The sequence below is a fragment of the Lygodium microphyllum genome, chromosome 1, assembly GCF_053477565.2.
Source record: "Lygodium microphyllum isolate KBCC chromosome 1, Lygodium_microphyllum_v1.1.10, whole genome shotgun sequence".
Classification (NCBI taxonomy): Eukaryota; Viridiplantae; Streptophyta; class Polypodiopsida; order Schizaeales; family Lygodiaceae; genus Lygodium; species Lygodium microphyllum.
In genome coordinates, this window is record NC_141135.1 from 29,247,038 (window position 1) to 29,271,185 (window position 24,148).

At 40.7% G+C, this 24,148-nt stretch overlaps 1 protein-coding gene and 1 non-coding gene across 11 annotated transcripts in view; one reads left to right on the forward strand and one right to left on the reverse strand.

Annotated features, from left to right (window-relative positions):
* LOC148040945 (putative NOT transcription complex subunit VIP2) overlaps positions 1 to 24,148 on the reverse strand; it is a 36,597-nt gene that overhangs the window by 6,571 nt on the left and 5,878 nt on the right. For 5 of the 10 annotated variants that reach the window (XM_087674965.1, XM_087674948.1, XM_087674956.1 and 2 more), the window contains exons 3-13: positions 22,224 to 22,298; positions 21,623 to 21,734; positions 21,335 to 21,531; positions 20,851 to 21,247; positions 20,098 to 20,307; positions 19,829 to 19,927; positions 19,594 to 19,682; positions 6,438 to 6,614; positions 5,869 to 6,306; positions 5,714 to 5,766; positions 5,492 to 5,533 (exon numbers count right to left, since the gene is read on the reverse strand). In XM_087674965.1, the coding sequence (XP_087531091.1) occupies positions 5,492 to 5,533; positions 5,714 to 5,766; positions 5,869 to 6,306; positions 6,438 to 6,614; positions 19,594 to 19,682; positions 19,829 to 19,927; positions 20,098 to 20,307; positions 20,851 to 21,247; positions 21,335 to 21,531; positions 21,623 to 21,734; positions 22,224 to 22,298 (1,889 nt within the window). The remainder of the gene's footprint in view (positions 1 to 5,491; positions 5,534 to 5,713; positions 5,767 to 5,868; positions 6,307 to 6,437; positions 6,615 to 19,593; positions 19,683 to 19,828; positions 19,928 to 20,097; positions 20,308 to 20,850; positions 21,248 to 21,334; positions 21,532 to 21,622; positions 21,735 to 22,223; positions 22,299 to 24,148) is intronic. The other 5 variants (XM_087674982.1, XM_087675009.1, XM_087674990.1 and 2 more) reach the window with 3 other exon arrangements.
* On the forward strand, positions 21,623 to 21,700 carry LOC148040946 (small nucleolar RNA snoR35). The gene has a single exon (XR_015692666.1). It is a non-coding gene; the product is annotated as a small nucleolar RNA snoR35 (small nucleolar RNA).

Genomic DNA, 24,148 nt, shown 5'->3' on the forward strand with positions numbered 1-24,148 from the left:
TCAGTTAAAAGAGTTGATGTGAAAAACTCAAGTTCGACTTTTGTGACGACTATATTTTAGAAAAACATGTAAAGAGTTCATACTCTCGTGGAGCCTCTAGAAAGGCATGTATCTTGGATTTAGTCCATTCTGAAGCATATACTATGCCAATAAAAACTCATAGTGGTTTTCGTTATTTTGTATCTTTTATTGATGATCATTCTAAAAAGCTATGAGTTTACTTGCTTAAGCAAAAAAGTGAGGCATTGGACGCCTTAAAAAAGTTTTATATATTTATTAGTACTCGAAAGGGCTTAAAATTAAAATGCATAAGAACATAATATATGGGAGAGTATGTATCTAAAGAACTCACTAAACTTTGTGATGTCAATGGGATTAAACGAGAGCTTACAACTCCTTATAATTCGTTACCTAATGGTGTGTCTAAGCGAATGAATCACACTTTATGTGAGAAGATTCGGTGCATGTTGTCCACAGCTAATCTCTCGCAATCGTTCTGGGAAGAGGCACCTAAAACCGAGGTGCATATTTGCAGACGGTCAAAGGTGAGAGACACGCTTCATAACAAGAGGTCTCACCTTATGACGCGCGCCAAGGAGTCACTGCGGAGACAAGAGCAGGGGCGCCCTGGATATGTCCAACCACCCAATTGCCACCGCAGGGAGTGGAAAGAGGCCAAGAAGAAAGCATCAGAGAAAATGACAAGTCGCCAGCATGCAGAGACACGACGTATCCAGATGGCAACCATGGGATCGTCGCATTATGGATCAGGTGGCAGGGAGTCATGGGAGGCTGAGTTTGTAAGTATTATTTGATTTTTTTAAAAAAATTAAATTTTGTAATTTGTTTCACTTCATGTGTTCTAATACGTTGTATGTTCAAATTGTTTTGTAGTATCATATCGTTGGTAGGATGCCTACTTCTAGAGAGGTAGGCTACCATCTCCACATCGTGCACTTGAAAGTGGTATTCCTAAAGACGTTTGGTCTGGAAAAACTGCTTTATATGACCACTTAAGGGTCTTTGGATGCAAATGATGTGTCCATGTATCTATTGATAGTAGTAAAACAAAACTTGACATGAAATATCACACAAGTATCTTCATGGGTTATGGAAATGAAGTTGAAATGGACTATAGAGTTTGGGTTTCAAGCATGAAAAAGATGCTACGCAGCCGAGATGTGGTATTTAACGAGTCAAAGCTGCTGAAAATGCCACATCTAGTGATTTGGACAAAAATAAAGAAATTTTCAGCATGATCAACCACTTGAACAGCCATCAGCCAACTGAAAATTCAACTCCATTTGATGCTGGTTATGATAATCAGCATATCATTATTGAGCCACATGACAATGGGCAACAAAGGGATGCTAAAAATCAGCTTAGGCAACAAAATCAGCATGCTGAAAATGAATTACAACAGCCTGAACATGTATTACAACCACCTGAAAATGCAATTCAGCACCCAATTAATGAGGTCCTTAACATTCCTTTGGATGTAGATCCATTGCCTGATAACGCAAATCATTGGGTGAGGAGATCTACACATGTCACAAGACCTATACAGAGATTTGATCCCTCTTTGGACTACATTTTATCCACAGATGAGGGTGAGCCTCTCACATATAAAGAGGCATTATCATGTGAGTTAAAGAAAATGTGGGAGCTAGCTACGCACAAGAAATGAAGTCATTGTATCATAATGATACTTGGGATTCGGTTCCATTGCCCAAAGATAGGAAAGCTATTCCTAACAAATGGATCTATAAAATCAAGTGTGTGGATGGCAAACCAAATACAAAGCCAGACTTGTGGCTAAGGGCTATACACAAAAAGAGGGGATTGACTTTCAAGAATTCTTTTCACTTGTCAAAATGACCACTCTTCGAGTATTGTTTGCTATCGTAGTATCTATGGATCTTGAACTTGATCAGATGGATATTAGAGCTGCATTCTTGCATGATGATTTAGAAAAAGAGCTATACATGAAACAATCAAAGGGCTTTGTTATGCTAGGAAAGGAGCATTTGGTGTTCAAGCTTACAAGAAGCTTGCACGGTTTAAAACGGGCTCCTAAATAGTGGTATAAAAAATTTGATGCCTTCATACTTTCACATGGGCCTAAAAGAAGCATGCAGATCACTCCTTATATATAAAGAAGGCTGATGATGGAAGCCTTATAATACTTGTGCTTTATGTGGATGATATGCTTATTGCTGGTACACATAAAAGCCAAGTTAATGCACTAAAAAGACAGTTGAATTCAACCTTTTCCATGAAGGACTTGGGTGCAGCTAAACACATTTTGGGCATGCACGTCACAAGAGATAGAGAGCAACAACTCTTATTTCTCTCACAAGAAAAGTACATCGACAAAGTACTTGATCATTTTTCTATGGCCGATGGCCGATGTTAAGCCATTTGGTGTTCCTTTACCACCATACCTTAAGCTTAGAAAAGCAGACTGCCCAAAAGATGATAAGGCAACCAACTTATGAAGGGTGTTCCTTAAGCTTCAGCTTGTGGGTCACTCATGTATACTATGGTTGCCACTAGACCTAGCATTGCTCATGCAATGAGAGTTATAAGCAGGTTTATGTCAAATCCTGGCAAAGCACATTGGGAGGCAGTGAAATGTATCATCTGGTACCTTGACGGTACACAAAGAAAATATATTTGCTATGGAAAGGGTACGTTAAATCTACAAGGGTATTGTGATGCAAACATGGCAGGTGACTTGGATACTCGCAAATCTACTAGCGAGTACATGTTTACTTTGATTGGTGAGGCCATTTCTCGGTGCTCTAGATTGCAAAAGACAGTAGCACTTTCTGCCACAGAGGCTGAATATATTTTAGCCACTAAAGCTTCGAAAGAAGTTATTTGGCTTGGTCGTTTGTTCAAGGATTTTGGGCTATCTACCAAAACACCTCTACTTGGATGTGATAGCCAAAGTATTATATGTCTGGCTAAGAATGCCATGTTTCATGCACCTACCAAACACATCAATGTACCGTATCAGTTTATCACTCAGGTTTTCAATGATGGTCTAGTCACACTTACTGAGATCAAAACACAAGATAACCCTGCAGATGTTCTCACTAAAAGCTTTGCAAAGGCTCAACATGAGAATTGCATTCGACTAGTGGGACTTGGTTAAAGGACGCTTGAGTGAGAGGTTGTTGAGTACAAAGGCCCTTCTACTCTCGCTCCCGTGTATAAATTTACTTCTACATGTAATCACACCCTTGTGAGTATAAGTGTATCATAACCCAAGTATAAATACATTCTTTGTGTGTACCACATTGGTACACACCCATCTCTCTCTGCACACTCTCTATTGCTGAATACACCTCCTTTGTCTCGCACACTACCTAGGCACTTCCACTCACCCATCAGGCCAAAGTTTTTCTCTTCTAACAACAACATACATATTAGATTTGCAAAATCAAGGATGTAAAGTCACTATATTGTCATTATCCACTTGCACTTTAATAGATTCAACAACTTCAACAACACTATTAATCCTCAATAAATAGTCATTAACCACACTTAATATTGCTTAACTTACACTTCAATTGAAACTTTCTAGCTTTGGTATTTGTACCAAAGAGTTTGACCACGTTATTCAATGCTTTTGTAAGACTACTTCATCCTATATATACCCAATCATATTACCTACAACACTCATGAAAATCCAATGCATAGTTTTCCAAGCACTATGGTTCCATTTCTTAAATGCCTTGGCCTACTCATGTGTGACATTTTTCTCCGGTAACTTTGGAGCCTCAAAATTTTCTCCTTCAATATAGTCCCAATAATTTTTACTTAAAAGGAAACCGGTCGATCTGTGTGTCCAAGTATGGAACTTATGCTTGTCAATCTCATCATTGACAATCACATTAAATCCCTTAGATATTGTGTAATAAAACCCAAAATTTTACATTTCTCAATAGCCTGCTAATTTAGATAAACTATTACCGATATTGAACTCAATACATAAGCATACCCTAAGCAATACATGTAATGCCTGATAATCTCAAAATATTGTCTACCACACCCAACACTTGCAACTTGTTTGTGAAATGACAAGGTTTGCAAAGTTAGTAGACCTTACCAAATTTGCACACGAACAATCTCTAACTCTTGAACAGAGTGCAAAACATGCCAAAACATGAATCAGACTATACAAGCTCAAACCAAAGAACTATCATACTCCCTCCCTTGAGTACTCCTCTTTCTCTTTCTCCAAACAACCCTTGATAGGTAGATCATCAATGAAAAGCATGGTAAGCTCTGGAATAAAACCCCATAAGACCTTGTTCATTCCATTCATTATATGGGCAACCGAATTAGTAGCTCCTTGCAGAACATACATATATGGACAAGGCCTAAAGGTGTCTTCATCGTAGTCAAATCCCTACTCTCAAGGGCAAGCTAGAACTAGTCATATCCGGAATAAAGATCGCCAAGTGAATAGATAGCATGTCCACCAGCAAAAGCCTTTGCAAACTCATCCACAATAGGTCGTGCACCAACATTCCGTATGGTGACCATGTCCACTCGACAGCATGTTAGAAAGAGCCACAGTTACATCAGATGCAACATTGTTTTTCCAAACACACTAGAGTCATCCAAAAGGACTCTCATAAAATTAGTCAGATAAGGCCCAAAGATCTCCTACATGTTTCTCTGAAAAGAGACATGACTGTTTTTTAAGCCAAACTACATCACTGTACAAACATACACACTCCATGCTATGATGAAAGGTATTTTAGACTAATCTTCAGGGACAAGTTAGACTTGGTTATAACCACTGAAGCCATCAAGAAAGAAGTATATCTTGTGGCCAGCCACTTCATCCAGAATACTATCCGAGTAGGAAATGGGGAACGGTTCCGTAATGGTGGCTGTATTGAGCTTTCTGTAGTCAACACAGATCTGCAGCTTCTTGTTCTTCTTGGGAACTATGACAATCGGGGAAATCCAATCAGCTCGATCTAGCCAAGTTGCAGTAGTCCTCTTTGACTTATTTAGCCATGTGGGGATTCATCCGATATCGCTGCATCCAGATTGGAACAACATCTAATTTCAAGGGAATCTGATGCTGGTAGAATCTCAGATCTAATCCTTTCATCTCTGAGTACTCCCAAGCAAACACATCTTTAAACTCAGTTAGTAAACTAATGAGTTGCTTGTGGACAGACTGCAAGCTAAAATGTCACACATAGCTGACTGACTCAAAACTAGTGTGAGTCATCAGTCTTAACATCATGTACATGCAAAAATTCACAGTTAAACAAAATCACTGCAACATGTTCATCACATCAAATTCAGCAAATACCCCACGAATAATACTTGATTTCAGACATATAAGTTAATGGACTCATCACAGCTACAAAAAGATAACACAATGAAAAATTACATTCAAAGCAACATGAACGATGGTAATTACAGTCAAGGTGCAAATTTGCTGCTCTTATGTACTTACAGTTCATTTGCAGCATAGAGTTGGGCTTCATCATTTGGCATGCTGCAAGTGACACAAAAATCAGGATCAGAATCTCATGATCACACCAATCAAACTTAGCAAATCTATCTTGTCACATCAGCAGCTTCAATTAGAAAATACTCTTCACACTGAACAGCTATCTTACACAAAATTGTCAAACATGCATTGTGATTAAGCAAATGAAAAGCATTATAATAATACCTGTAGAATATATAAAAAAGAGTTGCTTGCTGAAATTTTGCAAAATATCCTGGCTGCAGTACATCATTAAATTCAGACAGCCTCTAGTAATGTGGGCACATCATTCAAAACAAAATCATGACCACATCAGTTATCTCTAAAACAACTCCACAAACCTGAAGCTTGGGTGCTTCTTGTACATAGCATGGTGGCAAAGTGAACTCTGGCTCTCCTTTGGCAGGTCCCTCCGCCCATGGTGAGGCAAATGTTTTGTACAGATTATCCCTGGAGTTAAGATTGAGACCTAATGTAGTAAGGTCGGTACCAAGTGCTAGTGATGCCAAATCAGGGTTAGTCACACGAATCACACTCAGCAAACCTAATAAACCAAATCGATCCACGCTCATTGGCCGTAAGCCCTGCTCTCTAGAAGAATGGCCTATTGCAGATATCGGTTGATGAGCACCTAGTCTATACTGTGATTGATTATGTTGTTGCTGGTACTGGTGAACCAGCTGATCATATGAGCTTAAACCTGAATTGGGGTTACCAGCAGATCTCATGTTAGGCACAGATACTTGGCCACTGCCTGCACCTGGACCAACAGCTTGAGCCTGTCCATTTGGAAGAGGGAAAAAACAAACAGTTAGATAATTTTTCGAGATCTTACTATCAGGCGTATACATTAGAACCAGGGCAGCCACTCTGCAAAGCAATCTTAAGTACCACACAAAAGGAATGGTACCTGAAAAAGCTCAGAAGCAGCTTGTATTTGCAATAAATCAGATGAATTGGCTCCAGTAAATGATCCAGACGCACCACTTGTTGACATCATAGGTGATGCCTGAAGTTGTGATTGTTGTTGTTGCTGTCTATGAGGGACATAAGAATTTCCAAGTGTAAAGCCAGATGACCTTGCAAGCTGTGCAAACATTCATAAGCGTCAGCATCTTAACTCAGATTGAGACTGGGACCTGGAACTTGAAGAGCTCTCAATCATAACCCACTAAAATTTTTAAGACAGTCATGGCATGAACAAGTATACAATACCTCTGAAGCAAGAAGTGCAAGCAAGGGAAACAGAGGGACACAACCCAGACTAGACCTGGTAATGAACGAAATTAACCCACTAAAATCAAAAATAGGTTAACAATCACCACATGAACAGCAGCCTATACCTCCCTGAAGCAAAAGTCCAAACAAGAAAAACACAGGACTACAGACAGACCACACTAGACAAAATAGTGGACGAGGTCCACACAGCAAGACATCCTTGTGCGTAGTAAGTTGCAATTACATCTTTTACTGGCCACTTTGCATATTGTATTGAGCTTTCAAAACAGACAACTGGTCACTTTTAACAAATAATTTTTGTACTCTATCTCACTCAGCTTCAGTTTGAAGCTCCAGACTTCAATTCCTTCAAATTGCAATGCTTCAATTTTAAAACCAACAAGTTTTCACCCTTTCAGATGAATTGCACAAACAAATATGCCCTCTATGGTGTCTTATCTCAGAGAAAAAAAATGCCAGGTATACCCACATATTTGGATGGGGCATTTCCCAGTCATATGATACTACTACTAACATAGTTAAATTGGGTATGACAAGCTCTATCACGAACAATACTCACTTTGTTGAACTTATTTGCTTGCTTAACATGAAAGAGATAACAAACATCCACAGATTTCTTGATATCAATGCTCTAATCACCTACCATGTAGATGGTCATGTGAGGTTTTTTCGCCAGACCCCAACATGGAGATGTTAGCCTGCCTATGTTAGTTAAGTCAGTCTATGATCTCCTGGTTGTGAACTCTTGTCAGAGTCCGATGGAGACATAGGAGCTCTGGCAGTTTAGGTGCATTTTCATTATTTGTCGGCTTCCTATGTGCATTCCTAGGCCAGTTTCTGCTTTCCACGGTCTGCCTACACCTGCTGGACATTGTCATTGTCACTGGGATTTTTCCAAGGTCACCCCTACTTTTTCCCGCATATTTCTTCAGTGACCAGCATTAAATGCTGGTTGGCCATCTTTTTTGGTACCTACTGGTGCAGGTCAGTCAGATTTGGGCATTTATGGCAGACCTGCCCCCCCCCCCCTCGGTAGAGAGAGACACTCTTCAATCTTCAGTCTTCCCTTCGAGGGTGCACACAACAACACTACCGACTCTCCATGCTTAGTGCCATGCTTGGTGCTGCCATCGTCATCAGCCTGATCTGATGCCCTCACTGATCCTTTGGGCTGCGTGCAAGGACTGATCAGTCCATCATTGTATCAGCATTCTTCTTCACTAAGTGCAGTATTCTTCCCTCTCTCTCTCGCTCTCTCTCTCTCTCTCTCTCTCTCTCTCTCTCTCTCCTCAGAGACACATCAAGGGCCACATACTACACTTCCACGGGTGATAGGCTATAGGTGGGAGTCAGCTTGCAGAAAAGAGACACGCACAGACCATAGTAATCATGGGTCGGGAGGAGTGGCAGTGTTAAACAGGGAGGAGCTACAGCAGATTATCCAAGTAGTCCACAGAGATGAGCAGGCCAGATACACGTGGGTGAGAGTGCGGGGTGAGGAACACACTTTGTATGTTGCCATATGCTATTTCCCCCCTATGACGTCCCGATACGCCCCACCCAAGGGGCAATCACCATATGTGGCTTTGGATGAGGATATTTGGTTGTTCTCGAAGGAGGGAGAGGTTATCTTACTAGGAGACTTTAATGACAGGACAGCCTCCCATCAGGTGTCTTTCTTTGATACATCTGAGGAGATGCTACAAGAGCAGGATGTGTCAAGCTACAACTGGAGAGGACATCTCAGGATATGGGGGAAGTCACCGAATACGGGAGATACCTTGTGGAGATGGGCACAACACATAGGTTGGCCATTCTCAATAGCTTGGCTAGATACCCCCTATCCGGCGCCTTCACATGTTATCCTCATCGACACGGTGCCAACACAGTAGACTATGTTCTTGCCCCACTGATACTGATATCTCACATCCAAGACCTCTCATTATCCCCACGCCTTCTCAGAGTTGCAATGATCATGTCTACCTATCATTCACCATCGACCTCCGTTTCACTGACACGCAAACCCATCATGCAGCTCACCAACACCTAAGATACCTCTTTTCCAAAGAGACAGAGGATACCTATGATGCGGAGATCCTTAGATTGTTACATGCTGCAAACCCCGACGTTCCATTATAGGAGCTGACTCAGCAGTTCGGTGAGGCCCTGCATATCGCTACAGGTGTCGCCTTCCCACACTCACGACCCACACAGAGAGCCTCCACCAACAGGACATCTCGGAACAGCACTGGGGTCCACTACCCACAAACAGGCACAAAAACTCTTTAGACGCCTCACATGGTGGAAGAAGAGAACATTCTTAGCCCAGTTGGAGCGAGACCTATATCACTTATTCTTGAGCCAGGACTCTAGAGAGCCTTGGAGGCTTTTCAGAGAGCATTGCCCTACCACACATGTTACATCCACCACTATATGGGAAGAGTATGCAACTAGTCTGTATACTGTGGAGGGTCAACCACCTCTTCTTGACCCACTTGAGCCTTGTCCAGAGGCCACCACTTTCTTTACAGAAAGTAGAGTCCCAGAGGCCATTGACAGACTTAGCAGAGGAAAGGCACAAGATCATGATGGACTAGTAGCCGGGCACTTGATCCATGCTAGAGATTTGGTGGTAGGATTCCTAGCTTACATGTTTAACAGAGCCATGTGTGAAGGCCTACCCGAAAGTTGGAGCACGAACACTATTGTGCCTATCCTCAAGTCAAGGGACCCTACTCTACCCAGTAATTATCGAACTATCATGGTTGGGCATACATTGGCTAAGTTATATGCTTCCATCCTTGAGCATGAGTTAAGCAGGTGGGCAGAGAGGTGGGGTCTTAGAGCACAGGGACAGGCTGGCTTTAGGAGAGGCTTCTCCACATTGGATCACATCCTCACACTCAAAGCGATCATTGAGGAGGAAAGGGCCCATGGCCGACAGACCTACTGTTGCTTTATGGACTTCGGCAAAGCCTTTGACACAGTACAGAGAGACAGGCTAATACATAGATTGCATGCCATGGGACTATTGAAAGAGCTCAGTTGGGGTATTTTGGCACTGTATGAGAGAGTTGTGGGCAGAGTCCGAACACCTGAGGGCCTTTCGGCACCTATTTACTCCACCATTGGGGTGAAGCAAGGATGCCCCCCTCTCTCCGACATTATTTGGCATGTACATTGATGGGATTGCTGATTACATTTCACATGAAGGAGATAGAGGAGCTCCACTAGCTGGCACTGGGATACCTCTTCTATTGTATGCAAATGACATTGTATTGATAGCTGACTCTCCAGAGAGTCTACATAGACACTTCGATGTATTACACTCCTATAGTTTGGACAGTGGACTTTCAGTGAACCTTGGTAAAACCAAGGTGATGGTATTTAATACTACACCACAGTGGGTCAAGAGATTAGCACCTAAATTCACATATGGATCTGAGGAGCTGGAGTATGTGGATTCTTATACATACCTGGGAGTCTTATTCACAGGGCCCACCTTTTCTATGCGAGAGGCAACAGACACTAGAGTGACTCGTGGATACACAGCACTAGGTGGTTTGGAGAGGATGTGTTCACAGGTGCAATTCCATCTTTGTATATGAGCATTTGTCCATGTGGACAAGAAGAAGAGGAAGATGAAGCTTGACTCAAAGTCTAGGATGCCCATCTTAATGGGCTACAACACTACCACGAAGGGCTATCAACTCTACAACCCGAAGACACGGAAGCTTGAGGTGAGCAAGGATGTGATCTTTGACAAGGCTTTGACCTCCAAGGATCCTACTAATGGTTCTATTCCAGGTGATTCTTCATCATCAATTGACCCCTCTCCACCCTCAAATCCTCTCCTTCCTTCCAGGTTTCCCCTTAGTACCCCTTCGTCTTCAGCTCCTCCCCCTGCTCCTCCACCCTCTATTCCCGCTTCATTACCACCATTGACAGATGCGACCACTACTACTTCATCACATACTTCCACCCCTTCAGCCTCCCCTCCAAAGTCTCCTAGGGCTCATTCACCGTCACAGGGGGAGCCGTCTTCAGACAAGGAGGATTTACCTTCCCTTGATAAGGGAAAGTCCTTTTCACAAATAGGTGCATTGCAAGTACCGGAGGCTACTCAATCTCCCTACAGCAAGATGAGACTATTCGAATTTCTAGTTGGCACCCACAGCTCAAGTAAGATTCCGATGTTTCTCACTTTCCTACTTCTCTTACACGTCCCAAAGATCAGCTCACTTGTAGGCCCAATGAAATAGTTCACTTTGTGTGAACTATACTCTTATGTCACAAATTCTTCATACCAATGAGCCTACTACAATTGAGGAGGCTCTTGCGCAAGATATTTGGCATCAAGCCATGCAGGAGGAGCTCAATTCTATCGAGAGTAATCAAACTTGGGAATTGGTTCCATGTACCCCGAAGCGGAAGGTGATAGGTGTGAAGTCGATCTATAAGACCAAGTACCTTACAGATGGCTCCTTAGACAAACACAAAGAGCAGCTTGCAGCCAAGGGTTTTGCTCAAAGAGCAAGTTGGGACTATTTTGAAACTTTTTCACCTACAATCCGAGTGTCTACTATTTGGCTTATTTTGGCTCTTGCAACCCACCAACGCTGGCCTCTTAATTAGGTCCACCTTCTTGAATAGTGTCCTTCGAAAAGAGATTCATGTTTCATAGACTCCAAGTTTCCTTATACAAGAAAAGGAAAACCATGTCTACAAATTGTGAAAGGCCCTCCATGGCCCGCAACAGGCTCCTCGTGCTTGGTACCAATGAATGGATTGCTTCTTTCTACAAAATGGCTTCCATCAATCAACTCATGACCCCAACCTATACTACAAGGCTAAGGGTGACAAGTGTGTTTTCCTCATATTATATGTAGATAATCTTATCATTACAAGGAGCTCTACTCAAGAAATTGATCGTACTCGGGAGATTTTCGACAAGAGTTTCATATGATGGATCTTGGGATCCTACATTTCTTCCTTAGCTTGGAGATCTATCAAAAGGCACAAGGTGTTATCATTTCGCAGCACACGTACATTTTCAAGCTTCTTTCAGAGTTTCATATGGCCAATCGTCGGTCTATTTCTTGCCCCATAGATTTGGCAACTGAAGCTCCCCTTACAAATGCCACCTGTTATCGGTGTCTTGTTAGCTCCCTCATCTAGCTTATTCACACTCGATCGGATGTTTCTTTTGTTGTGGCATTGTTATCTTCTTTCATGAAGACTCCCACTCACAAGGGTTGGAGAGTAGTCTTGCACGTTCTTCATTATTTACAAGGGCCTCGATCCTATAAGATCATGTATAGAGAGGGGGTTTCTCTCTCTAGTTGGAGTGATTCTGATTGGGCAAGTGATGTGGATTTACAACGGGGTCCACTACAGGTTATACGTTTTCCTTTGGATCAAGAGTTATCTCATGGAGCAACAAGAGACAGCCTATTGTGGCCCCTTCTTCTACAGTGGCAAAGTATCATGCATTATGTTCTACAGCTATGGAGGCGATTTAGCTTCGCCGCATGTTGGCAAAGATTGGCTTTCCACAACCTGAACCTACAGAGCTGTGTGTGGACAACCAAAGTGCTTTAGCTCTAGTAAAGAACCTTGTATTTCATGCTCACATGAAGCACATCGAGATTCAGTATTACTAGATTCGAGAACGAATTGTGAATTTCAAGTTAGCGGTGGTCTACTATCCCATAGAGAACAATGCTATAAATATCTTCACAAAGCCTTTGATCTGGGCTTATATGCTTCATTACATGAGGATGTTGGGTCTTCAAACACTACCAAGATTTGAGAGGGAGTGTTAGCCTGTGTCATGGAGACATGAAATTTTGAGATACTTTAATCTTGTTGATAACATTTGATTAAGTTATTAATCAAATGTGCAAGGTTGTTTAGCAGATGTGATGTACATGGCAATTATTTCATGGTAACAAGCCAAGAACCCTGGGGATACACTAGGTGTCAAAGACAAAAGTTGTGATAAGTTAAATCTAACAGGTACTAGGTGGTACTTGGTGTTTGATTTGGACCTAGACCAATTTATTGGCTACTAATGTCAATGGTATCTCTGTACAGCATTCTCTCTCATCTCCCAACCATCTCTCAAATTATCTCAGCATTTAGCAATCAAGTTAAAAATATACCGAAAGGGGTGCTAGTTTTGGGACCAATAAGGTATCCAATGTCTAAGATTATTAAGGTAATTTGTACACTTTAAGTTATCTTTATTTGCTAATTATTATAATTAAGTGCTTAATCAAGGAATCGCCACCCTTTCCAAGAAGAAAGGCTAGTTGCATGGTTCCATCACGGAGATACCATCAATTTTCTCGAATTGGTGGACCTAAGATACCTGATTGAAGGTCTGAAGCTTTGCTCTAGTGTTGAAATTGTATTCAACCGAGCATTACGTCAAGAATGTCTTCAGATAGTGAGATGGGATCAAGCAGAGATGATGTCTCTCAATCTCAAAATTCACAAAGTATTGGAAAAAATGTAATGCTTGAACTTCGACAAGGCGTGAAGTATGGACAGCAAGCTAAGAATGAGAGAATTGAACAATAGGTGGGTCCTTCTAGGCAATAATTGAACAATATCTAGCCTGCAAAGAGAGAAGGAAGAGATGCTGCCGGTCTGATTTGCAGCCATTGGAGGACCTTTTGAGGCAACCAAGGGCAAGAAAAGACCAATCTACAGCAAGCGACAAGAATTTTGAGGCTTCCTAGAATTGATGACAACAACTTGGAGCACGACAACAATTTGAGCCCTCCTAGCAACTGGTAACAACATTAAATGCTTTCTACTATGAGCAGCAATCTGATTTCAGGCTTTTTCTCACGAAGAATTCCTAAATTTCTCTCTCTTCTACCATTCTCTCACCTTCTTCATCTTATGCTCAATCAATCTCAGCATTTCTCAACCTTTTGGATCAAAATTCAATCAAATTTGGTGGACAACAAGGAGATCTTTGTTGTGAACCCTAAATTCCTTCAAAAATTAGGGTTTGACAGCCACCTTAGGGCCCGTGCCAATTAGTGGAGGCATCGTACACTGGATTCAGCACTAGAAATTTATGTAATTGTCAAAGAATCCAAATGTCAACCCATTCATTATAATTTGGGGCAGCATTTGGCCAGTTGGAGATTCCATTTGTGCAAGTCTTGGGTGAAAAATCAAGGGGCAATTGGCCCGAATTGATTGTTAATTGTATGTACAATAAGGGGCTTTTGAAACAGCAAAGGAGGACTGTAAATCTCAACTTGTACTCATTCCATTAGCAATCGAGTTAAAGAAATGCTGAAAGGGGCACCAATTTTGGAGCCAACAAGGTGACCAATGCCCAAGATTATTAAGTTAACTTGTACATTTCAAGTTATGTTTATTTGCTATTTGATGTAATTAATTGCTATAATCAAGGAATTACCACCCTTTCCAAGAAGGAAGGCTGGTTGCAACTTGCCTATGTTAGTTATGTTAATCTGTCATCTCTTGGTTGGTTGTGAGCTCTTGTCAAAGTCTGATGGAGACATAAGAGCTCTGGCAATTTAGATGCATGTTCTTTATTTGTCGGCTTCCTGTGTGCATTCCTAGGCTAGTTTCTGCTTTCCACAATCTGTCTATACCTACCTAACATTGTCATTGCCATCTGGGATTTTTTCAAGGTCACCCCTATTTTTTCTTGCATTTTTCTTCAATGACCAACCTTAAATGCTGATCGGCTAGTTTTTTTAACACCTACTAGGGTAGGTCAATCAAATTTGGCCATTTATGGCTATTTATAGCCACTCCCCCCCCCACTAGGCAAATATACACTATCTTTAATCTTCCCTTTGCAAGTGCACACTCTGACACTCCGACCTTTCATGCTTGGTGTTGCCATCGTCATCAGTTTAATATGGTGCCCTCATTGATGCTTTGGGCGGTGTGCAAGGATTAATCAATCCATCATCATTGTCTCAACATTCTACTTTTGTCAATGGAGTATTCTCTCTCTCTCTCTCTCTCTCTCTCTCTCTCTCTCTCTCTCTCTCTCTCTCTCTGTGCACTTCTCTCTCATGTTCATGTTTCTCTTGCATTGCACACTCTCACAAGAGATGTTGCAATCATTAACCTTGTAAGAGTTTCTTCCCTACACCCTCACACTAACCAGTTAGTGGGCCATTGATGTTTAAAAACTTTTTAAATATCAATTAATCTTTCCAAACAAATTCAAACCTAAACCATTACTCAATGTGGTGGAGGATGAATGTTGTGCTGGAATGTTAAACATATATTAACCATTACAAAAGAGTAAGTGCAAAGTGATAAAGATAGATCAAAGTCTTTGGTATTGAGCAAGTAAAATTAAAAGCCACAACTAACACAAAATTATCATGCATTTTGTTCTCATTTAGCTCCACCAAAACAGCCCCAAAAAGAATTATTAGTGGAAAAAACAAATTCCTAAACATCCTTTATGTAAGGACTTATTGTGGGCATCCATTACTAATGGTAGAGGACCAATACCTTTACAAAGCCCAAAAGCTTTACACTTAAAATTCACTAACATGGCCCTTTTAGAATGGGATGCAGGACAAAATAATGTCATTTTATAGGCAAATTGGCTAACCTATAGCCTGTGGATCCAAAGGTGGATTGTATCTTCTCATTAATTATTGGTCCTTGCATGCTCAAAAAACAAGGCCCATAATTGTTAACCTTTTCATGCCCTGCTTATTCTTGAGGCGATGGAGAAATGCAGTTCAATCATTGTCTGCATCTCATTATTTACTATGATTTCTTGTTTGTTTCATGGTAGGTACTAACCAAGCAATGAAAAACATCAACATCCCTTATCAGATTTGAATAGGAGAGAGAGTGATCAATGTGGCAGGAGCTCAGCCGTCAGCCATCTCACCTACCCCAGCTGCCCATGCCCTCTCCAAGAGCTGCCACCCACTACCAGGAGTTGCCACCCTGCTGCACACCCTGTTGGTTGCTGCTGCCCTGCTTCAAGGTCCCTTGCCAGGCAAAAGGAGTTGTCACCTGCTGTCTCAGCCTGTCACCTGCTGTACCAGCCATGACACCATCACCTAGAGCTGCTGCTGCCTGCATTTTCAGGTCTGCAGCCTGCATTTTAAACTGACAGGTAGACGCCTGCTGCCATCATCATATTTGCCATTATGTAAGCCAGATTGAGCTGTGTTTCAGCCGGCATACCCTGCGTGTTACTGCTTGGGGTCTATACCAACATCCTTTGCCTACACAGTAGACTGCTGCTACATTTTGGGATCCATCTTAGTACTACACACACTCAGGGCAGTTCTTGACATCTCCAAGACCACTCTCAGCTTCTCTCTGCCTTGTTCATAAAGACATGGAGGTTCAAGGCCCTTGCATCATTTTAATGTAACCTTCAACTTCATCGAGCATTCATTAGAATGTGTTTGTCATGTGTCATACATTTGTGTTTCTCTACATTTGCCCTAGCATTTCTTTACATGGTATTACACCGAGTACTCTTGATTGACACTTAATCATTGATCGAGTAAGCTTGGCATTCAAGAGCATGTGAAAACTCTCAAAGTTGTCTCAATCGACATCACAAAAGCAATTCCCCTTAGGGCCCATTTATTTAAGCGTCAATCCCCCCCTCAATACAAGCTCTAAGGGAATCCTATCCCGACCCTCCTACCAAGCACATGCGGGAATACCTCGAAGAGTAGGACTACTATTCCATTTCTTGTGAAGAATATCATGGAAACTTGAGATAGAGAGTATAGACACAATTAGAATAAGTAGGTCCCAATAATGCTCTACCTCAAATTGCACCTCATAATACTCCATTGCCTTGTGCATGCCATCCTAATGACTTGGGCTACAACCTAGAGGAAGGTGCACAACAATCGAAGCTAAATGTTGGCAAGAATCTGAAGCTTCTAGATGAAAGGGGACACACCAACGTGGGCACAATTTCACACCACGAGGGACAACTAATCCAAGTCTAGAAAGAATACTAACACAAAACATCAAGCACCTTGGATGCAAATGCCTCAAGTGAACATTGATTCACTAGTGTCTAAACTCCAAGTATATTTTGCCTTGGCTCCACATGCCAGAAATTAACATTTGTTAATTATTCAACAAGCTCGTCGTGTCTTTAGCCTTTCCAACCTAAAGAGACCTTCAACCTTTCCAACATAAGATATGATTAGATTGCTAACTTATTGTGACGAGTGTAAACATTCATTTGTCATCAAATATAAGTTATAACCTTGGAGTTTTGCATATTTATCTAGTTAATCCAGCTTGTTTCCCTTTGAAATTAGGAGATACTCAGATTACACCATGCATTAAGAGTTTGTCACCACTAATAAATGCTCACAATTCAAGTGGACCCGTACAATGGATGACACCTTGCATTAAGAGCTTGCCACCATTGATAAGTGCTCACGAGTCAAGTGGACTCATATAAATGGGTCACAACAAAAAGATCATACATATTTCCACCTATTTAACCTATCAATTGCCTCTGAGACTAGAACTCAATCATATAAGACCTTTCCACATATTCATTGGTTCAATCCATTTGAATGTACGTTGGATCTACTAGTAGTGTATATTTCACAAGTGTTAGGATACTTATTAGGCTTTATGTTGGGCACCATTAGGCAATTGAGAAGCCCAATTAGTGCTAGTTCATTTGTCTGAAGTCTTGTCCTAGGGCCTATACATACTCCAATCTCCCTTCTTGTTGTATCGAATCACATCCACTTTGGGGAGAGGGAGACTGAAGGTACTACTGGTCACCACACGTGCCACTCACCTGTGGTTTGTATGATACATCTCATGTATATGGATTCTAATGCAAACTCATTCATTGTTTGAGTTCTTGTGTTCCCTCTTTCAATGTTCATTCTTCTCAATGTTCAACAAATGTGATTCTTCCACTCTCATTCCTAATTCTCAAAGGTATCAAACAACCAATATTACTGGTTTTTATACTTTGAGTTGATGTTCGTGCTATGACAAACTTCTTTAGGTTGGTCTATATTGCTGTAGAGGCTACCAACGCTTGCACTTTTTTCTCATCTCGTCACTTGAGCTTGACAACTTGCCATGTCACTTGAGCTGCAAGACTTGTTGTGGATCTTGCATTTCAGCTAGGGTGAAGTTTCTCATTGCTTGGTGACCTGTTTTTTACCCTTTATTCGCTAATAAACTCTGGGTTTTAAGCATTCCCTATAATCATCTACTTTGATTGAGTCTCTTCCGCAGTCACCTACATGTCCACATAGTCATCCACAATGCGTTTTTGCTTGAAACGACGATATCATCAGCGGCCTTTGACTTATGGGACAACGCATTGCCATTTCAGCCCGCCATTATGCTTTTCTCCCACTGGCTCTTTCTTTTCTATCGAACTATTGCCATCATGATCAGCTACCTTTGAATTGACAATTTTCTTAACCATTTTTGCTAGCAACATTCCTTTGATACATGTGGCAAGTGTGTTTTTAAGACTCCTAATACATTTTGATTATGTTTGTGCTTTAGAGAGGGTTTGCACGTGTCAATTGTCATGTTTCATATATTACACTCTCTTCACTCGATCTCATTTCTATGTGCTTGAATGAATTGTGTTTTTGAATTGTTAAAGCTTTTGATTGTTTGGCTCATGGTTAGACCATGAGTATCCCAAGTACCTCTTACTCTCTCTATTTTTCATCTTCACCTTGCATTCCTTTGACCCATGTGGCAAGTGTGTTTTTAAGACTACCTAGTACCTTTTGATTATCTTTGTGCTTTAGAGAGGGTTTGCATGTGTCAACTGTCATGTTTCATATACTACACTCTCTTCACTCAATCTCATTTCTATGTGCTTGAATGAATTGTGTTTTTAAATTGTTGAAGCTTTTGATTGTTTGGCTGGTGGTTAGACCACAAATATCCCAAGTACCTCTTACTCTCTATTTTTCATCATCTTGCATATCACAAATTTTTCTCTTTTTTTTTGTTAATTCGAGTGGCTTGAGATTTCTTCACCATGGCCTCACCTTGATCTTCTAAAGCTTTCTTTTCGAGCTTGGAGGATGCTTGGTCTTTTATTTGCAACTAGAGGTTCTTTATCTTCTATTTCGACCATGTTTTCAAATTTGTAGATTCACTCTACCACTCTAGCACTCCAAGAAATGACTTCGAGGCATCGTGGTTTTTGACATTCTTCATCGACTTCTCTTGGTGGCCACTTCCGGTGGTTGGGGTGGCCCCAAGGCCCATCTATATGCTCCATAGGTGAGATGGTAACATGCTTCTTCAATGATGACCATATTGACCAATCAACAATGGTGATCAAGGCAAAAAAGGTCATTGTATTCTTTGGTGGCATGGTCAATTCCATTCAACTAATGGATAGATGGATACTACATCAGCTCTTGACCCCTCAAATTGATAAGGATGGTGGTTCCATGTCGAAGAGGGAAATGGTCTTATCCTAAAACATGGGTACGCTCAACCAATACTTAACAGCTTTGCCTGTGTAAGTTTTGGAATTCCCTGATCTTCTCTACAATAACACACATTCTCCTCTTCTTCATCTTTTGCTTCAACCATATTTTCAGCTCTATGGATTCACTTTGCCTCTCTAGTGCTCTTGAAGCACTCTTCAAAGGAGGGTGATTTCTAACATGCTTCATTGAGTTCTCTTGGTGGTCACTTTCCAGCTATGGTGACCTCTACAGTCCACAAATAAGATGATCTCATGTTTCTTCAGTGGTGATCATACTAACCAATTGACATTGGTGACAAATTAGCATAAGTAACATTACCGCAAATTGTTGGGATTGCATCAATGCAAGTGCATTTTCATGTTGAGCATCCTTTTGATGAAAATCTCCTGGAAATTCGTTGTTACCACCTGCATAGTAATTTCACCCCAACTCAAGATCAAAGAGGGAAATTGAAACAAGCACTATTTGATCAAACTGACAAATTATCTATTATCTGACATATATAACAATGTAGGCAGAATAAATGGAGCTCAAGTCTATCACAAAAGAACACCTTTAAATCCAGGCAAAGCAGGAAAGTCTTCATTTTGAATGCTAAATTCTTGACTCTGCTGGACAATAGGGTTGACACCAACTTGTTTTCTCAAAGAAGCTGCCATAAAAAGAAATATTCTGGTTAAAAGACTATTTTTAAGAGTATTACCCATCACCCCATTTGACTTACACAAAGTTTGATTCTCCATTGACATTTGACAGAGTGTTAAGAGACAAAATAGAGTTATGAGGCATCATTCTGGGATAGCACAGCACAAAGAAACAGACCTAGGCCCCCTTGAGAACCTCCAGAACTTGGGCGACTCGATAGTTGAGGAAAATCATTTATATCAAAAGCTGCCCCGTCATTTGAAGCCCCATCACTCACCAATCCTAAAGAGGCCAACTGTCCGTTTCCAGTGGCAGCTTGTCCATGTCCAACACTGCCCAAAGAATTGGAAAAATTGTTCCCCAGCAAGGACACCATCTGAGGAGATGCTGCATAGACCAGAAATTGCATGTGGAACATCATGAAACTATTTGGCTGGAATAAATACTCTCAAACACATCCCACAAATGAACAAGAGGAACAAGGAAATTAAGAAAGAAAAGTTTTCCAGAAGGTCAAAAGTGGAAATGCATGTGAAACATAGCCACAAGAAGATGCATGTGCATGTTTGGCAAAATATCACATTTTCAAACATGTCCTTCGAATAAACACAAGAAACCACCTCATAAAGACAGCAACTTGACAAAAATATGAGCATATCCTTTAAAGCAGATAGGTACGTGAACCAATAAGAGCGCACAAGCATGCACAAGAGCACTGCCCTTTTGTTATTAGCATTGTTTTCCTAAAAGTAGGCCACTCAACTAGCTAGAGATAATTTTCCAAAGAAGAATCACCTTGTCACTCTACCATTATAATAGCATATGCCCTAATGGGCAATGCAAACAAATTGAGAAAATCTTGACATTTCAAAGAAAACCAACATATAAATAGACAGTGTGTTGCTATGATCCATATATAAGTATTCAAACCTTGTTGAAGAACAGCACTCAATGGTCTTCCAGGACCTTGGATACCAAGACCTCCAGAGGCACTGTTTGGTCCCAAATTGACACGTGATCCAGTCAAATTTGGAACATTCAGGGCAGACCCTGAATTAATAGCTCGACCAAGATTTCCACTCATAGCTCCACTAATCACACTGCCAACTGAGCTTGTAATCCGAGGACCTGCACCTCCAATTATAGATGGAGAGACCCCCATTCCAGGAACACCCCGGTTATTTACAGATCCAGAGACTGGAGATGGTCCAGAAACAGAGGTAACAGATCCATTCATGCTGCTGCTACCATATGAATGGCCTCCCCCCATGCTTATACCAGCTCGATTTGTAATCCCACCACTCGGTCCGTGAAGTCCATGGGATATCTGATATAAGCCCCACACCAAGCGTCATTATATAGTTAGCGCATAAGATGTTGGAAGAACTTTACTGAAGCAAAGCCTGATGAATACCTGTGACAGTGCAACTGGCAGATTATTGGTGGTGAATCGGCCTGCTGGTAAACTTCCTGACGGTTGGTGGACAGCACCTGTTGGCGCACCTCCCATTCCAGAATTCCTAGATGGCAGAGAAGAAGGCATTGTTGGCATGTTGTAGCTCCCATGCACATTATGCAGTCCCTGAAGGCTGCCTGAGTCAACATTCCATCCTGCATAAGTGTGCTTAGGACAACATATCCATTCTTCAAATCATACACTTGCCTCAATCTTTCTGAGCAGCAGTATTATAAGCTAGCATACCTGTGTGGTGGAAAACAGGGGCTGAACCAGATTGAGCTGAAAATGAAGATGCAAAAGGCCTAGCTGTGTTGTTAGAGTCGAGCAAGTTTGATGCCGAACTGTTGAGCATAGACTGCAGGAACCATAATTATCACTCAACATTACTGTAAACATTCTGAAACTATAATGTGATAACATTAATTTTTCCCCAACAAATCTTGAAGTACTAAAGGAGTTCCCATGTTGAAATATTTGGCAAACCCTTAATAAATACAGAAGCTGCATATTGCATGCACTCGTCACAACCTAAAGTTGGCAATTGAATGATTTGGATACATTCTACCATACTTGCCAGGCCTATAAAGGCAATACGCAAATGAGGACCAATACAAATTCAATCTACATGTCATATCACTAGCAAACCATGGACCCTTGATTTCAACAAATGACACGTGATCTAGTTCTTTATTTTTTTGAACCACAAGACACTATGAAGTGAAAGAGTCAAACGTGAATTTACTTTGTAAGACAACAGAAATGTACATGAAGACCACTCAGAACAGATGCTTCCTTCTATTTTTAGAAGCCAATGAATCAACTTGAACTTCTAAAACTAGCATACCAGTATTCGACAAAGTATTGCCTTATAATGCCTCAAGAGAATTTGAATATTCATTCGACTAGCACAAGTATACATCTGTGAATAGCATTACTGATTTAGATTCTTCCTAAGAGCTGTGCTATTCATGCATACTTTGAACATTTCATAGATGACATAAAGAGAACATTGTTTATAGTTTTCTCAAGCGTGTTTTATAGATTTGTCATAAGGCAGTAAAATATAAGCAAAACAATACAAGAACAGAAACTGGCAACTTCAAACAATCATAGATGAAATAAAAAGAACTATGTTTACAGATTTTTCTTGGTCTTGTGAGTTAGATTTGCAGGACCATATGACATAAGAAAAAGTAGGAAGACAATTTGGCATAACTCGGAGAAGCATTCTATGAGCCTACATGCAAATATTCTTTCCTAAAACACATTCACAACTAGTTTCAGATGAGGTTCTACGACTAAACATATGGCTGAGAAGATACATGGATGCAATAGCTCCCTAGCATCCTTATAAGCATCCTGAAACAAGGCTGAAAGCATGCTGACAGTGCTGGCTTGCAAATCACTAACCCCACTATCTAGAGTTGAATAACTCAATCCAAAATAACAAGTCTGACATGATTTGATATGACACTTGAAAGCGTCAACGAAGTTCAGAAATATGGAGGTGGCTACTAAACATACAATGGGATTATAGGATGGTTCATGGCATATATGCATTTGCATATCGAGCCTTGAATAAGATCACAATCAAGAATCACTTTATGATTCCTAGGATAGATGATATTAAGCACAGATTGCAAGGGTCTACCATTTTCAATTGCATAGACATGAAAAGTAGTTACCATCAATTTTGCATTAGGCCTGAGAATGTGCCTAAGACAGCTTTTCACACTTTCTTTGGGTTATGCCATTTGGGCTCATGAATGCTTCAACTACCTTCAATCACATGATGGATAGAATTTTTAGGCCAGATGGCATGATTATTCATTCAAAGAATCGAACGAAGAATCAAAAACACTTGGTCATAGTACTTAATGAGCTAAGGAAACATTGATTAGTTGATGATGATAAGAAAAGTGAATTTTCTTGCATGAGTCTCACTTTTTGGAGCACATTGTATCGGTTGATGGTATACACATGAACCCTACTAGGTTGAAGCTATACATTCATGGCTAGATGTAAAGAATAGTGCATTCATCATTTTGTCGAAATTACTTCTCCATTGTGTGCTTGGCAAAGAAGCGTGTACTCTATAGATAGACACGAGTGGAAATATCGGCATTTGATGAGTTAAAATAAAAGATGACTTTAGATCCAATGCTTGTATTGCCAAATATTAGGAAGTCGTTCTTTATGCAATGTGATGCATATAGTAACAGCATAGGGGCTGTTTTGATGCAAGGCGAATGTGTGGTTGCCTATGAGAGTTGTGTTCTCCATGGTGCAGAGAAGAATTTGCAAGTATACAAAGAGAATTTCTCATTATAATTCATGCACTATCTATATGAAAACACTATCTTTTAGGGGCAATTTTCACTAAGCAAACTAATCATGAGATACTAAGTTATTGTCTCATGCAATCCATGTTATCTCAAAAGCATATGAGATGGGGTAAATTTCCTCTCATGTTTCACTTTCTAATTGTGCATACAGGTGGTAAGGAAAATGTGATGGCTGATGCAATATCTAGAAAGTGTCAAATTTTAGGTATTACTATGGTTCATCACACCAAGTTGGATATCATGAAAGAACAATATGCTATCGATTTGGACTTTGAAAATATTTAAGATCAACTTTGCAACAACCAAAGGCATGAGCATTGTGTGGTTTGAGATGGCTTTCTTATTATGCATAAGTGGTTATATATCACAAAGGCAACCAAGGCCTAAACTGATGATTGAAAGCCATGCTCCTCCTTATGCAAGA